This window comes from Haliotis cracherodii, unplaced genomic scaffold, assembly GCF_022045235.1.
Source record: "Haliotis cracherodii isolate W230 unplaced genomic scaffold, xgHalCrac1.p SCAF_4, whole genome shotgun sequence".
Classification (NCBI taxonomy): domain Eukaryota; kingdom Metazoa; phylum Mollusca; class Gastropoda; order Lepetellida; family Haliotidae; genus Haliotis; species Haliotis cracherodii.
The window spans coordinates 9,207,442-9,224,731 of NW_027266297.1; the positions used below are offsets into that span (position 1 = coordinate 9,207,442).

General features: G+C 42.2%; 1 protein-coding gene across 1 annotated transcript; it reads left to right on the forward strand.

The window, feature by feature from the left end:
- Positions 1–3,788: 3,788 nt before the first annotated feature.
- Positions 3,789–16,376, forward strand: LOC139480275 (uncharacterized). Its single transcript, XM_071263329.1, has 12 exons — positions 3,789–3,849; positions 4,156–4,279; positions 5,713–5,897; positions 7,610–7,743; positions 8,109–8,262; positions 10,634–10,710; positions 11,545–11,752; positions 12,483–12,628; positions 13,285–13,447; positions 13,876–13,984; positions 14,735–14,837; positions 15,489–16,376. Exons 1-12 carry the CDS (start codon positions 3,789–3,791, stop codon positions 16,071–16,073), a joined length of 2,049 nt encoding a protein of 682 aa, XP_071119430.1. The 3' UTR covers positions 16,074–16,376.
- The last annotated feature ends 914 nt before the right edge of the window (positions 16,377–17,290 follow it).

The following is a 17,290-nucleotide window of genomic DNA, read 5'->3' on the forward strand; positions in this document are numbered from 1 at the left end:
AGCCTGGTATGTATGAAGGCATGTCCTGTTTTATGATAACGACTTCAGTGTTTGACATGACGTGTCAGTCGATGTTGAACAGTGTTGATACATGTGTATATGGGGCGTGGACACGAGTATACGACATATCAACACAAGTATACGGGATATCACCATAGGTATACGGCATATCATGATAGGTATGCGGGATATGACCACGGGTATACAGGATATGACCACAAGTAAACGTGATATCAACACAAGGTATATGGGACAGCAACACAGGTAACCGGGATATATACACAAGTATACGTGATATCATAAGCATACGTGATACCAACACAAGTATACGGCATATGAATACAGGTATACGGCATATTAACACAAAAATACCCATATCACCTCAAGTTTACGGCATATCAACACAAGTATACGACATATGAACACAGGTATACGGCAATGAACGCAAATGTACGGCATATCGCCACAAGTAAAAGGGATTTCACCTCAAGTTTACGGCATATCAACACAAGTATACGGGATACATACAGAAGTATACGACAAATGAACACATGTATACGGCATGTGAACACAGGTATATGGCATATCAACACAAGCATACGCATATCACCTCAAGTAAACGAGATATCAAAACATGTATGCGGCATATCAACACAAGTATACGGGATATCAACAGATGTATACGTGGTACAAACTCAGCTATACGGCTTATCAGCACAAGTATACGTGAAACCAACATAAGTAGAGGGGGTACCAACACATGTAAACGGGCTATGAACACAAGTATACGTGATACCAACAAAAGTATACGGCGTATTAACACAAGTATACGTGATACCAAAACAGGTAGAAGTGATACCAACACAAGTATACGTGATACCAACACAACTATACGGGATATCACCACATGTATACTGAGTGCCAACAGGTGTTCGGGGAGTTAACACATGAGTAGGGGCTCTAAACACGGACGGTAGTATTGATATCAACGACGAAACCATAAACACAGCCAACCCGCTCCGCCCCTCCGACAGCCCCCACGCACTCACACGAGAAGGGCACGCACCCAGATACCGTAGTGTGAACACTGCTGTCCTCATACTGTGTCTGAACTTCTCTACACCTCACTGTAATCTGACACCACTTCCGAGTACAAGGAATCGACGCTTGCTTTTAAAAAAAACAAAAACAAACTCGTTTCGTTTCTCCAATCAACACATTATCTTTTGTCTGGAAGTTGAACCGAAAGGAAAAAGCGATTACTGGAATTTCTAGAGCTACTTCCGTGTGTTAAGATATGCAGGCATCAATGCTTATCTCAAGGGCTTCGTCCAAACATCTGACCACTTCACATGTACTAAAGTGTTTCTACACCCACACGGAACGCGATCCATCGCCGGCTCAGATGTGTTGTCAAAACCTGATATCTAAGATGTTCGACGGTTTCAGAGATTATGCAAATATACTGTTGATATCATGTTCAGTTTCATAATATAAATCATCTACATACCCTTTTCGTGCCATACTATATAATTATGGTTCTGTAGAAATAATTCACTGTACAATTTATTTGAATGTACATGTTCATTTATGAACTGACTTCAATATTGTTTTTCATTTATGGTGGTTATAATCCAAAAACGAAATATACAAGTCACATTACAAGTCGTTGAATGCTTCTCTGGGGCAAACGGATCCATTCTTCATGAAGTGCGGCTTCAAGTCCAGCGAAATTTTGTACTGGGGGATCACGATGTCACGATTTTCCGGCCAAGAATGTCCCAGAGATGCTCAATCGGATTAAAATCCGGAATACAGGCCGGCCAAGGAAGAGTGGCAATAGCTTCGTGACGCAAATAAGCCAAAACTGCCCGAGATCTGTGTGGTCTAGCATTGTCGTCCATGTAAACAGGTCTTGTCTGAGGAGGATGGTTGTCAAAATGAGGGACTACCACTGGACGAAGAACGGCATCTTGGTATTGTTGGCCATTCAGGTTTCCACGAATTGTCACCAGCGGAAGTTTGAAGCCGAAGGAAACACAGCTCCATATCATGACAACCCCCCGCCACATGCTAAGGTCTTCTGCATGTTCCTTGGTGCAAAACGAGTGTTACGTTGCCTCCAAACACGTATTCGACCATCAACAGTTCGTAGCAGCATTCAACACTCGTCAGATCAATGGATCCTTCTCCAGTTGACCAAGTTCCATCGACTACGGGCACGACACCATATCAGACGATTCCGCATATGCCTCTCAGTCAGTTGAGGTTGTTTTACTGGTCTTCTGGCGTTATAACCAGCCGCTCTGAGGCGACGCCTTACAGTCATCGTTGAGAGTACCTGATGGGTAATCCACTGCAGTCTTAAATCTGTTAAAGTGGCAAATGGATTTCGTCTGACTATCCTGAAAAGACGTGTATCCTCTCTGTTAGAGGTCTTTCTTGGCCTACCAGACCTATGCCTGTCATTGACATCATTGGTTTGACCATGTTTGACAATCAAACGAGTGATAACACTGTGATGACGACCCATTTGTCTTGCAATGGCCCTGCATGACATGCCAGCATTTTTCATGCCTATCACTTGCCATCTTTCAGCGTTCGTTAACTTTCTCCTCACCATGGCTGATTTTCAACCTCTATTGGAAGGGGAATCTCACACAGGAGCAAAATGCAACCACATGTCTGAAACTTGAAATTCACTATTTATAGGGGAGGGGAACTGCAGCAACACGTAAAGCACGCTTTCCTTGTGGTATCTGGACAAATTTGGGTTCATGAAACTACGGAAGCCTAATTCAGTCATACATCATCATATTTCGTATTTCTGATTCCCACACGTGAAATCAAGAGACTATGAATATGGTGGCGCTTACCGATTCTTGAAATGGGTACATTGTGTGAACCCCATTTCTGGTGTCCCCCGCCGGGATATTGCAGGAATATTGCTAAAAGCGGCGTAAATCCATACTCACTAACTCACTCTCGTAATTGAATCTCATCATATGTGCAAGTTACACCATATTTGAAATGAATATATAAACTTAGAAAGAATCAAATAATGTTACTGTAATACTCAAGCGCTATTTATCATTCTACCATGACTACGTAAAATTCTTGAATTTGATTGGACAATCAATAAAATTAGACATAAATTGGATTGAAAACAAATGCGTCTGATTTGATGATGATTTGATGACCGTTAATACAACACTGTCGCACTACTTCCGTTTGACCACAAACATGCCCGATATCAACACAACAGACGTGATGGATTTCGGAATTGAGGTTTGATGTTCTTTCCCCAAGGCAAAGACATTACCGTGAGCACCTAACGCTGAAGTACCTAAATTAATCACGTTATTACAATCTGGATACAATAATTGTTCATTGTTTATTTTTTCTACTTAAATTTGTTACCTGTTTTAATAATTGTATTCAAAATATTATTCAATATTGTTGACATTAATTTCGGCGAAATCGTGTGTGAGGTGATTAGTAGATCGCACAACTCAGTGATTTTATGCAACCACGGTCAGATAACCGTTATTGGCGCCTTCAAACGAACTTTCGTTGACAGAGAATGGACCCATATATCATGAGTGCCATGCTTTAAAAAAATAGTTGTTTGTTATCACCTGTTCGCTTATCTGACTTTGCTGAAGGATTACGATGGGAAGAACTTCTGCTCATAATACTTGATGTGAGTATTTTATTTTACCTTGTAGGATGAATGACGTAACCTTTGATCAAGGAAGGGTCAAGGACGACTTTGCATCTGCACGACAATGCTGTATACTTTCAGCGCTTTAGTTGCCATAGCAACGTTGTTTGATTTGGCAACAGGAGGTAAGAGGCAGTGTAACGTGTCCTTGATCAAGCAAATCCTACAGTGAAGCGATTTCATCGCACCTTTGTCATAACTAATAGATACGCATTACGATAGGCTGGACATTGACACGCCCAGTAACCAGTCCATACTAACTACATCCCCACAATTGAGAGTGGTGCAAATATTCGTTAAATTTTTGTTCAGATCTAACCCATCCCCAACCCTTATCAGTCTATCAGTCTAAACGAGCTATTATGTACTGAGACCAATAGCTATACCTTTTGCAAGTGTTCATTCAGTTGCCCTCATCTTCTATTTCTCAGACCCCACACAACCGGAGAACATGACCTGCGTCCTGTATGCCAGAAGGCTTCTCATCTGTAACTACGACCTCCGTGACGGCATTGACCGTAGCAACACGACGTGCACCACGTGTTCACAGTTCAGGTGAGTTGACAATGTCCTCATGTTTACTTTCATAAGAGAACCCTGGGTTTCCTTTGCTCTCAAAACGACCTGAAGTGCCACCAGAAAGGATACACCTGCGGCTAAAGATGAAAGCATTGATGTACGGCATTAGGATACGATGTCAGTTGGCCAACACACCAGACATGCAGTGAGTGAGTGTCTCTCTATTTGTTTGTTTGTTGTTTAACGCCGCACTCAGCAATATTCCAGCTATATGACGGCGGTCTGTAAATAATTGAGTCTATATTGAGTCTGGACCCGACAATCATGCATCAACCAAGTCAGCGAGCCTGACCACCCGATCCCGTTAGTTGCCTCTTAAGACAAGCATAGTCGCCTTTTACAGCAAGCATGGGTTGCTGAAGTCTACCCGCATCTTCCCGGCTCTGAATTAGTGAGTGATGGTACTGCTGCGGGGTTGGGGGTTGGGGGTTTGGGGGGGGGGGGGGGGGGGAGAGAGAGAGAGAGAGAGAGAGAGAGAGGGGGGAGGGGGAGGGGGAAGAGATAAAGGGCGGGAGGGAGGGAGGCTATATATCTTGGCGACATGAACACACCAAGAATAGTACTTGTAGTTGCCTCCTCCAGCATCCCTTACCTTATAACGATAGTTGGTGACCCCTTGGGAGTTCCGGGTGCCAACCTATGCTTGTCTGAAGAGGAAAGCAAATGGATACGATGGTCTGGTTCTGAATAGATTATTTACAAGTCGCCGTCATATACCTTGTATATTGCTGAGTGCGTAGTTCAACTACAAACAAAATAGAAGTCAACAAACCAAAACGAAAAAGGATAATCGCTGTGAAGAACACTTTTCCCCGTCCCTTCATATGACAACTCTTTGTATGGTTGATTGTGTGATGTCGGCAGGTAAATACGGACTCATGTGTCCTGATGACTTCTCTTATTTCTATACTTGAGGCCAGAGCCCTATATACAAGAATGATATAACATAATACAACAGCTATGAGATCAGGTTACTACATATATAGGATAGTAATAATCCTTATATACTGATTGCTTTCACCGAGAAAAGCACATTGATTATTCAAATATCCTGTTAAGACAGGTGCTGTTGCCTCACATTTAGGGCTTTATTGACAAATAATTGCAACTTTTTAATACTAGACTTCTTTTGTGAAGACTAAGGCTGTACAAAGGTCTGTAAAGAATATCGTTCAATATGATTTACACGCAGAAACTGTTCTCTGAGATTTCTTTTCGCCAGACAAGTCATAAGAAACTCATATCGTTTCTGGGAAAAGATGCAACACTGAAGTTGTAGGTGTGTTTATGTTGTAAATTTGAATTACGCGGACACAGATAATATTAGGCTTTACTTTCTCCATCGCAATCGTTCATACGAAAATTATAGGTATGATGTATGAATACTCTGATAAGTTCGTTCTTCACAGTACAAATGACACATGTCCGGATGCCATTACTGGGAAGAGATGCAACACCGCTGTTGGGAGATGTGAATACAACTGTGATGACCTGATGTTTTGTGACAACTTTCATAAGATGAAGATCACCGTGGAAGGGGGAAAGGATGCTGGGTCAGAGTCAATGTGCAGACAAATAAAAACTACGGATTATAGTGAGTATCAGATTATCATGAATCAGGTTTAACTCTGAAACGGTTAGAAAACGTTACAGAGTCATATTGTGGAAGAGAACTATTTCATACTGACGTACACATTAGAGCGGAAGAGAAAGATGTCCTGCGGGAAATACACGTGAGAGGGAAGAGAAAGAACTGATATAGTCGTACATGTGAGAATGGAAGAGAAAGAACTGATACAGGAATACATGTGAGAGTTGAAGAGAAAGAACTGATATAGTCGTACACGTGAGAATGGAAGAGAAAGAATTGATACAGGAATACATGTGAGAGTTGAAGAGAAAGAACTGATATAGTCGTACACGTGAGAATGGAAGAGAAAGAATTGATATAGTCGTACACGTGAGAATTGAAGAGAAAGAACTGATATAGTCGTACCCGTGAGAGTGGAAGAGAAAGAATTGATACAGGAATACATGTGAGAGTTGAAGAGAAAGAGATGATATAGGCGTACATATGAGAATTAAAGAGAAAGTGAGTGAGTGAGTGAGTGACTATGGTTTTACGCCGCTTTTAGCAATATTCCAGCAATATCACGGCAGAGGACACAAGAAATGGGCTTCACACATTGTACCCATGTCTGGAATCGAACCCGGGTCTTCGGCGTGACGAGCGAACGCTTTAACCACTAGGCTACCCGACCGCCCCTGGAAGAGAAAGAACTGATATAGTCGTATATGTGAGAGTGGAAGAGAATGAATTGATACAGGAATACATGTGAGAGTTGAAGAGAAAGAACTGATATAGTCGTACAAGTGAGAATGGAAGAGAAAGAACTGATATAGTCGTACACGTGAGAATGGAAGAGAAAGAACTGATATAGTCGTACATGTGAGAATTGAAGAGAAAGAACTGATATAGTCGTACATGTGAGAGTTGAAGAGAAAGAACTGATACAGGAATACATGTGAGAGTTGAAGAGAAAGAATTGATACAGGAATACATGTGAGAGTTGAAGAGAAAGAACTGATATAGTTGTACACGTGAGAATGGAAGAGAAAGAACTGATATAGTCGTACATGTGAGAATTGAAGAGAAAGAACTGATACAGGAATACATGTGAGAGTTGAAGAGAAAGAGATGATATAGGCGTACATATGAGAATGGAAGAGAAAGAATTCGTGCATTCGTGCATGCGAGAGTGGAAGAAAAAGACGTGATACAGATGTCCATGTGGGAGTGAAAGAGAAAGATTTAGTACATTGTTCATGATGAGATGGCCAAGATTGTGTGGCAGTACTTCCAACGGGCTGTGCAAAGTCTTCTCTGTTCAAATGTTTGTCCCTTTTAAGCCACAGATAGACGATGATGTTGGCGGAAACAGTCGTAGGGCCGTGACTGTCGTACGGAATACCCCGTTTTAACCGTTTCAAGGATGCATGATCACAAAACACATCCCGATTGTCACTTTCCCTATTTGTGTAAGCGACGCTCTGACTGGTCGGATGAAAAGTCGCTCTGATATGACCCGAAATGGGATGTACCTAGATCTCTGTTTAGCGGTAGCATATGTTGTAACATATGTTGTGTGACACTAGACAGTGTGTGACACCAGATTGTTTGTGACGACAGATGTTGTGATCTGTGTCTCCGAGCAGTACGTCTGAGAGTGGAAGGGTGGATGTACATGGACACAAACTATGTAAAAAATATCAGGACACTTTCTTCTATTTGCTGTGTGTTTGTAGTACAGCCGGGGCCAGTCAGAGCTCTACGGGTGACAGCCATCAACAGTACAGCGTTACGGGTGTCGTGGAAGAAACCTGACGACAGATATCCCTACGTCGAAACCTATAAATACACTGTGTTGTACTTGAATCATGTAAGTAACGTTTATTATCAGCTAAGATGAACATGTACATTCACTGTTTTTTTCATCCTATGGGTCTACCTGAGAGCCCATTGTCGTTTTTTGGAAAACAAATATCACACTAGAAAACATTTGCTGCATTCAAACAAAATATTGACTGTCTCGAAGGGAAATACACACAAACATAATAATGACTTCATTACCGTATTCGAAACAACATAGTTAACTCGAATTCCATATCTCGATATGTCGGAGATGTAACGCTATGATTCCGAGAGGATCAGTATCGGTTCTGTAGTATCATGCCACGCCGCCTGTCCAGACCTACGGATAACTCGTATTGGTTTCGACTTAAAGAATGTTCACTGCGATCACAGGTCAAGAAAATTAAGACCAAGGATGAAGATGTTAAAGTGGTTCTAACTGACCTGCGGCCCTGGACAAACTACACCGTGACAGTCAGGTCACGACCTCACAGAAAGGGCTTCCGCGGCCCTCCACAGAATGCAACAAATGCAACATTCGAAGACGGTCAGTATTTGTCTATATAGATAGCGTACAGTGGCCAATAAGGGACATGGAGTCTGTTTTTTCCATATTTTGATATTTCACTTACTTTTATCGTAACCTTTTGCAAATCAACACGATTTGTCTTACAAATATGTGTAAATCATGTGTAAACAAGATATTAAATCGCTGAAAAGTGAAACGAAAATGTCAAAAACTAAAATGAAAATGTCAAAAACTAGAATGAAAATACAGAAAACTAATTACCGCGGTGGAAATAGTTTTCTGTGGTTTCATTTTCGTTTTTGACACTTTCGCTTCACATTTCAGCGACTCAATAGCTACTTGAAAGTACATTTTCCATGTTTCGGTTGTTATTATACATCATTTTTAACATATTTGTATGAAAAATTGTGTTAATTTGCTAAAGGTTACGATAAAAGTGAAACATCAAAATATTGAAAAACAGTCTTCATGTCCCTTATGGGCCACGGTAATAGCTACACGATATTCTTTTTTAAATCGCCAAGACCAATGAAGAACGAAGCGTGGTTTATTTCATGATAAAACATTTTTCTATAATGACGTCATTTCAGGAGATTTGTAAATGCGTTCGCAACTTGATGACGTCTAACATTGTACGACGTTATTTTTTAGAGTGAAGTGTTTAGTTACTTGTTCCCCATAGATTGGCAACGGTGTTGCCGAACGATTACATTTAAACGTGGGAGAATATGACAATCGGACAAGGTACAGATAATCGGCCTGAGGATTTAGAGAGTATGCGGTAAATATCAAACCTAACCATGCTAACCCACCTGTTCGTAAAATGGACTTGTCCGACTTTGCCTATGTCGGATTCTCTTCTGGGAGTCATCATTATTATAATGTGTATCAACTTCCTTAAAGAGACTGAATAAAGTTAATATCTCATATAAGAAATAAACGACTCCTGGCCGTTGTTTATCGTACAATAAAACACTGCAGGGAGAATAAACCGCTCGGGGCTGCGTCTCTCATGGTTTATTCTCCTTCTTCTTGTTTCACTGTACGATAAACAACTCCCATTCGTCGTTTATTTCTTAAATTTTCAGTAATTAATCTTCACTGTGTGTTATCATTTTTGGTATTTTTATATTTCCCAAGTTGCTTGTCCCTTGAAGATTCGGGGGTAGAATAGGTCTTCAGCAACCCATGCCTGTCGTAAAAGGTGACTATGCTTGTCGTAAAAGGCGACTAACGGGATCGGATGGTCAGGCTCGCTGACCTGGTTGATGCATGTCATCGATCCCAATTGCGTGGATCGATGCTCATGATATTAATCACTGGATTGTCTGGTCCAGACTCGATTATTTACAGACCGCCGTCATATAGCTGGAATATTGCTCAGTGCGGCGTTAAACAAGAAACCAACAAACCAACCATCATACATATCAATGAACAAGTCCTACAAATCGTTACATCATCTCTCAATAAACCAGTCTAGTAGCCAGTGCAGTGTACATTTAAACAATAACCATCATTAGAATATACATTCGCTTTTGATCAGCAACATAACAACATGGAGACGACGTCATTCGTTGTTCATGACTCCAATGGCATTTTTAGATGACGTCGGTCTAACAATTGACCCACTGAGCTGCTGTCTCACTGGAGATCAGGAATCCCATATGCCCATGTACATGTACACTAGAAACTATAGGAACATGCCGGGGTCATGAAGTTCTGTTTGACAAAAACCCTGTTTAAGTTATTGGGGCTTGATGCCTTATTAATGAGGACTGTAAGTGATATCAGCACTCCGATTGTGTTGATTAACGATGACTCACTATATACTAGTATTCGATGCCACCAGAACTTTCAGCGAGCGAGGTGTCAGTGTGAGAATCATCCGTGTGAAGCAATTAGTATATTCTGTCACTGAACAAATGGAATATCCCTATCAAAACACGGATGTCATACAGGAACAGCTCCTTAGAGATAAAGGGGAGACAACTCGGAATGTAACACATTGTCCGTTAGAAAACGACTTGTCCTTCCCGATAGAAACAAAACAGCAGATTTACATTATTTTCGACGTTTTATGAAAATGTAAATAAAGAAAAAAGAAATTCGCTTTTATTTTAGGCCCAGAAAAGACTGTAACTGTTACTTCAAAATAAGGCATCAGCATATACATTTAGATAATAAAAACCGGAAAAATATACTTTTCGCGAAAACCCGGTGTCATTGCCCACTTTCAGTGAACCATTTATATATTTTTTACCGCTATTTTGCCTGTTACGCCTAATGGAATCTGTTTCGGTGGATAATGGAGACTTCTTCTTCTCTGGTGTTGACGTTTATGTTGAAAATTCCACATCAATGATCAGGGATCTTGTCCTTCGTCCTCTAGTTCCAGCGTCAGGCCCAGTGATACCAGAGAGTGCATATAGCAGAGTGGCACCGGGGGTGCTGGAGGTGTACTGGAGTGTAAGTAATTCATTGTGATACCAAATGGACTCCCGTTACTTACATGCAGCATGCGACCCTCACTCAAAAGTGGTCTGATCAGGGTTACAAAAAACACAGAATAAACAGTTCATGGAACACATGTAGAGCATATTTCAAAATTTGACGCATCAGTGTAAAAAATGATGTCCTATGCAAATCTCTATTTTGACTTGTACCATTTGTACCCGAGTTTTGTTGCATTTGAACAATTGATTTGTCTTTGCATGCGTTTGTGATGAGTATCACTGGTGGTGCAGGGTACGCTCACCTTTTCGCAAAAACCGGTTTCATCATTACTTGATAGAGATCCATATGCCTATGCCCTTGACACAGTCGGAATCGTGGAATGGACTCTGCTTATAGAAAAGATTTCTTGAATGCGTTTCGTCGTTTTATTTCCAAGAGTGTGTGAGTGAGTTGGGTTTAACGCCGCTTTTAACAGTATTCCAGCTATATCACGGCATGTCAGCTTAATGTTGGAAGAAAGCCCGAAGTAATGCAGGTCACAGACGTTTACCACTTCGGTGAAACCCACGAGCACGGGTATGGTGCTAACAAACCTAGAAACATAGTCGGGTTGGAATGGGATTCGAACCCATAATCAGGGGTTTCTGGCGTGCCCAAGGGACACAACTCTGCACAGCGAATTGCGGCGCCTTAGACGACTGGGCCACCCGTGCCCCCTTTAGTTACAAGAGAGACATATGATAATTAGATTTGGTAGATCCGACCATCCTCGGTCATCCTTCAATGATATATTGGTGAATATGATAATAATGCATGTGCATGTTATGATCTGGTTCAATCTTACAGTCTGTTCCACGGGATGCTAGCAGAGGGGTGATTGTCAACTACTCCGTCCAGGCCAGCTGTTGTCTGTCACAGCCACTGTACACCACTGACCACTCGACCACCGTCAACATCACCGGACATAGCAACCTGACTGTACTTGTGAACGCCGCCACTCGAAATGGCTGGTCTGCTCATCCGTCTCAACTCCATGTAAACAGACGTGATATGGGTGAGAAATATGACATTTTAGAAAATAGATACAAGGGACAGTGACTTCTTTGTCATCTAATGCACTCCAATTCGCAATACGGAGTTGCGTACCTTTTCCATATAAGGATCCGCTGATCGTGGGTTAAGCTGTTGTTGAACGCCGCACTCAACAATGTTCCACCTATATGACAGCAGCCTGTAAATAATCGTGTCTGGACCAGACAGTCCTGTAACATCATGAGCATCCATCTATGCAGTTGGGATACGATGACATGCATGAGCCAGGTGAGCTAGCCTGACCACCCGATCCCGTTAGTCGCCTCTTACGACAAGTATGTGTTCCTGGAGAAAAAAGGAGGTCGGGTAGCCTAGTGGTTAAAACGTTTGTTCGTGACGCCGAAAACTAGGGTTCGATTCCCGTCATGGGTACAATGTGTGAAGCCAATTTATGGTGTCCCCCGCCGTGATATTACTGGAATATTGCTAAAAGCGGCGTAAAACCAAACTCACTCACCCACTCACTCCTGAAGATAAATGTACTGTGTGATCCTAAAACATGTTTAGAAGCCCCTCTCCGATGATTAAATTGGTTGTACCTAATATTCATGCGCGTAGAGTTTTGAATTCCACACTTTACATATTTACTTCCCTCCTTCTGACAGAAATACACAAGTACCAAAAGACAGATACATATTTTAAACGAATCAGTGAAAATACCAGGTTGTTTATCAACATTCATCTGTTGACAGACGTACAGTATGTTGACACTGTACACAAGGTGAACCACAAACTCGAGTGGGCTTTCATCGCTGGAAGAAAAGCCCTGAACAACGTCTTTGTCTCGTGGTGTTTCGGGTATCAGAATGACAGCTTTCCACAGCTTGTGAAATGCATGGTAAGAAACATAGCATTTTTTTTCTTTTACGCCGCACTCAGCAATAGTCCAGCTATATGTAAATAAACGAGTCTGGACCAGACAATCCAGTTATTGACATCGTGAATACAAAATGACATACATCAACCAATTTAGCGAGCTAGACCACCCGATTCCGTTTGTCGCCTCATTGGTTACTGAAGACCTCGAATCGTCGGGATACATAGCATTTATGGCAATAAGTTCGATACTCACATATTAGGGCAAGAGATAGTGGCAGTTTGACACACCTACAATCCAAATACTTTTTTCACAGAAACACGTTCTTGTAGTTACTGTACATGTCAGTCCGGAATACAAAGTGTCCAGATTAAGATCCGGAGTTGTCAATGGCATCTGGTATCGATAACATACTATCTTCTTCAGCCCTGTCCCAAATATATTTTAGAGACTTATACAGTGAAACCTTGTTAATCCGGACATTTCCTGGTGAACTGGTAACACATTTTCGAATTGCATGAATGGTGTGATGCAATTGTGGCCTTTCACACAGCATATTTAACTCCCTTAATCTTTCGTTAATCTACCCCCCCCCCCCCCCCCCCCCCTCCCCTTCGAAGGAAGACTTACCTGGTTGTCAGTAACGGTATATTGTCTTCTGTTGTCATTTGCTTCAGAACGCCATACAGAAGAAACTTGTCCAAGGAGGGCGTCGTTCCATTGCAATAAAAAACATTGACCCTCTGAGAGTATCGTGTAGTCGGTGTGAATGGCAGTACGCCGTCTCTCACTACGTCGACAGCGTCAGGTCCAAACTGGTGTGGAATACTCCAACAAAATGTAAGACTATATGTAATTGTTATGTCTTCATCTGCACGACCCTGTGTATACTTATGACATTTTTTTGTATTGATCTATTGATTAATTGATTTACTTGTACGCCTCCGTGCGGGTAGCGTCCGCCCGGATGGCGAAAAGTCAATGTTTCGATCCCAGGCCGTGTTATACTAAAATACGTTAAAAGATTGTACTTATTACTCTGTCTGACGCTAAGCATTAATGGGCTAAAACAAGGACTGGTCGGCTCGGAATCAGTATGCCGTGTCTGAGTGGGGTATTCATGTTGAACTGTGGCATGGTATCTCAGTGGGATAGCACTATAAAACCGGCATTAGTCCGGACCAATGCATGTCGCTATATAAGTGCAATCTGAACGTTAACGTTGAAACCCTATTTCAACTCACCTTCTTCTCAACATACTTTTGCAGTACCAGTCGTCCACGATGTGAGGAGAGATCCCGAGAATATGCCAATGCTAGCTGTGCTTATCGTCTTGATCGTCATTGTTGCTGTCATATTTATTGCTGGGCTTGCCATGTACGTAGTCTAATAATTGTGTTGCTCCTTTATTTTGAAACCCACACATGGTGATCCTTAGTTTGGTATCACCATACCCATGCTAATCATAAACTTGATAATTATACCCGTGCTGACCATCGAAACCTCAGTCGTAAAGATCCGGTTAGAACGGATCTCCAGCAACCCATGCTTGTCGTAAGAGGCGACTAACGGGATCGGATGGTCAGGCTCGCTGTCTTGGTTGATGCACGTCTACGTATCCCACTTGCGTAGATCGATGCTCTTGACGTCAATCACTGGACTTGAATTCCACGCCCCCTCCCCCGCTTCCCACTCCCTTTTTTAATCATGTGATGATAACAGATACAATTCTGTATCCATGCGTTTTGTTGATAGTTGGTGAATGCATATACTATTAATACGTAGTACACACGCCACACAGTATCGTGTACTTGATCTCCACTTTACAAACAATACAGCGTTTGTTTGTTACTCCAAAGGTCCGAGTTCGAATTTCCACGTGGATACAATGGACGAAGCCCATTTATAGTGTCCTACGCCGCTATAATGCTAGAATATACGCTCAAACATTTCCTATAATGCCGACTTGCATCTTATGGTCTCCCCTTAAGACTGCTGAATTGGACAAGCCTACCTCATTTCAGAAAGCATCTTCCTGCTTATGTGAATATAGAATATACCCTCTCTTTATAGGCCCCCTACGTTTGACGTTGTGTTCAACTAATATTTGTCCTTTTTCACTTTCAGCGTTGTAAGACTGTACAACAGGAACTCTCTTTGTAAGCGGTTTACGATTACCATGCCGAGGATTGTGCAGTTTACAGCTGACGATGAGGTTTCAATATCTGTGGTAAGAACGGAAACAGAAAATACATACATTCTAACATTAACACACATACACACAGAGATGTATACATACATACATGAATAAACACTTACTAACACACACACTCTCTCTCTCTCTCTCAGAAACAATACACACTGTCACACATGCTCTCTCATACACTACACACATACATACACAAGCACTTGAACATCAAATGACACACACTCTCTCTCACAGACAGATACATATCGACACACGTACACAATGGAAACACACACATTCTCTCTCTCTCTCACATACACATAAATCATACATACACACAAAACAACCATGCACACACACACACCTGAACGCCTACTGACACACACAGACACACACAAACTCACACACGCGCCCACACACACTCACAAATACTCTCTCACAGCCACACTCTCTCACATACACATTCTCACACACGAGCAGACACTCATATAAATAAACATATACTCATGCACACACGCACACGCACACGCACACATACGCTCATGCACGCTGTTCCAACACTATACTCATGCTCAAGGTTTTCGACAAAGTGGTCACTTCAGGCCTTCCATTTAGTAGACATGAACATAGCCTACCTATCCTCACACACAGTGTGGGCTCAAACCCTACTCACTCACCGTCACTCTCTTGTAGGAGCAGAGCCTTCAGTCAGATGAAGCGGGCCTGTTGTTAAACAACCCGGGCAGAGGCGACTCTAACACAGACAACAAAGCCCACAGAGGAGACACAGGCAAATTCATCACCCCCGACAGCATCCCCCATGTTCTCCAACTTAGCAATCACCCTGTACAGGACTGTTCAGATGAGTTTGGAAATATCGAGATGGACGTTTCACTTCCGGGACTCCAGGTCCTTCCGGAAGAACTATCCTCTGCCCCAGAAGCACCCTGGCTGCAGGATTGTTCCCATTGTGATGAGCACACTGAGACATGGTCATGTTCTTCAGACAGTGGTATGTCCACCTACAGACAGGTCACTCTGGAAAGCGGCAAGCCCGAGACACAGGAACACTACTCACGGATTGTGTTCATTGATACCAAGGACGAATGTCACCAAGATGCCTTCGGTACAGGGACCCAATCAAACAGGACAAGGGAAATAATCTCACTATTACCGACATACCAAGAATCCCCATCTCAAGTCAATACACAATCAGACTTCACACAGGCACAAGCAGGACACGCAGATCTGCGTCCGTGTGTACAACTGCCCCCTTGAAGCCACCCCGCCCTCAAAAAATGAAAGAAAGAAGTTGTACCCTCATCTGACTTACCCTCTTCGAATCAATGGGTTAAGCATACGGTCCCATGAACACAGGCACCATTCTGACAATGAGATGTGAATCAAAATAGTGCATTTTGTGTTAAGTGTAACGGCGGGTTTGCTTCTGTGTGAAGCTCATTTCTGTGTCCCTCGCCGTGATGTTGCTGGAATATTGCTAAAAGCGGCGTATTACTCACACACTCATTCCTGATTCGTGTCGTGGTGGTTAAAGGTTGAGTCGACGCTTGTTCAGTTGCGAACCTGGGAGGGGAAGCAGCGGAGGCGATGCCAGTCTCTCTATGCCGTAGTAGTGTGCCGGACACCTCTCTGTAGCGCTCAGTAACGTTTCTTCCTGAACAGAGTGCATTTGTGATCAGTGGGTTCATTCGAGACGATCCACTGTTTTTTTTCTCTGTGAACCTTTTTTGTTTAACTCCAATGACCACTTAAATTTCATCTGTTATCGCTCCTGTGATCGTAAAAGAGAAAAGAGTGATCTCCACTCAACTGTGAAAATTGTATAAACCTTAGTCACTGCCGCATTTTGTTTCTAAACGTTTAACCTTGTTCTACACTCAGCTGTGAAGTCAAGAGGTTTCACTACTAGTCACTACCACATTGCATTTAAAGCATTTTGTTTTTTTAAACATTGTTGCGTGTATTATTAAAATATTTTGCAAAGATGAACACTATAATTGCATAATGTACGATAGTTTTTCATCATTTTCTGTTTATAAAAGCAGTAAATATCAAAATGTTTCTTGTGCATTGATGTATTCAAAGTTGGGAGTTTTGTGGATCACACATTAGAAGGTAATGTGGTAGTTAAGAGTTATTTGGGTAGTTAAGAGTTATTTGGGTAGATAAGAGTTTGTGTGGCAGTTGGGAGTGGCGGTGTGTAGTTAGTGTGGCAGTGGGTAGTTAGTGTGGCGTAAGTGTGGCAGTGTGTAGTTAGTGTGGCAGTGGGTAGTTAGTGTTGCAGTGTGTAGTTAGTGTTGCAGTGTGTAGTTAGTGGCAGTGGGTAGTTAGTGTGGCAGTGTGTAATTAGTGTGGCTTGTGTGTAATTAGTGTGGCAGTGTGTAGTTAGTGTGGCAGTGTGTAGTTAGTGGTAGTGTGTAGTTAGTGTGGCAGTGTGTAGTTAGTGGCAGTGGGTAGTTAGTGGCAGTGGGTAG

Coding starts and splice junctions, on each gene's coding strand:
- LOC139480275 (XM_071263329.1), top strand. CDS start 3,789: ATGCTGTATACTTTCAGCGCTTTAGTTGCCATAGCAACGTTGTTTGAT. Junction 13,448..13,875: donor GTGGAATACTCCAACAAAAT/GTAAGACTATAT, acceptor ATACTTTTGCAG/TACCAGTCGTCCACGATGTG. Junction 14,838..15,488: donor ATGAGGTTTCAATATCTGTG/GTAAGAACGGAA, acceptor ACTCTCTTGTAG/GAGCAGAGCCTTCAGTCAGA.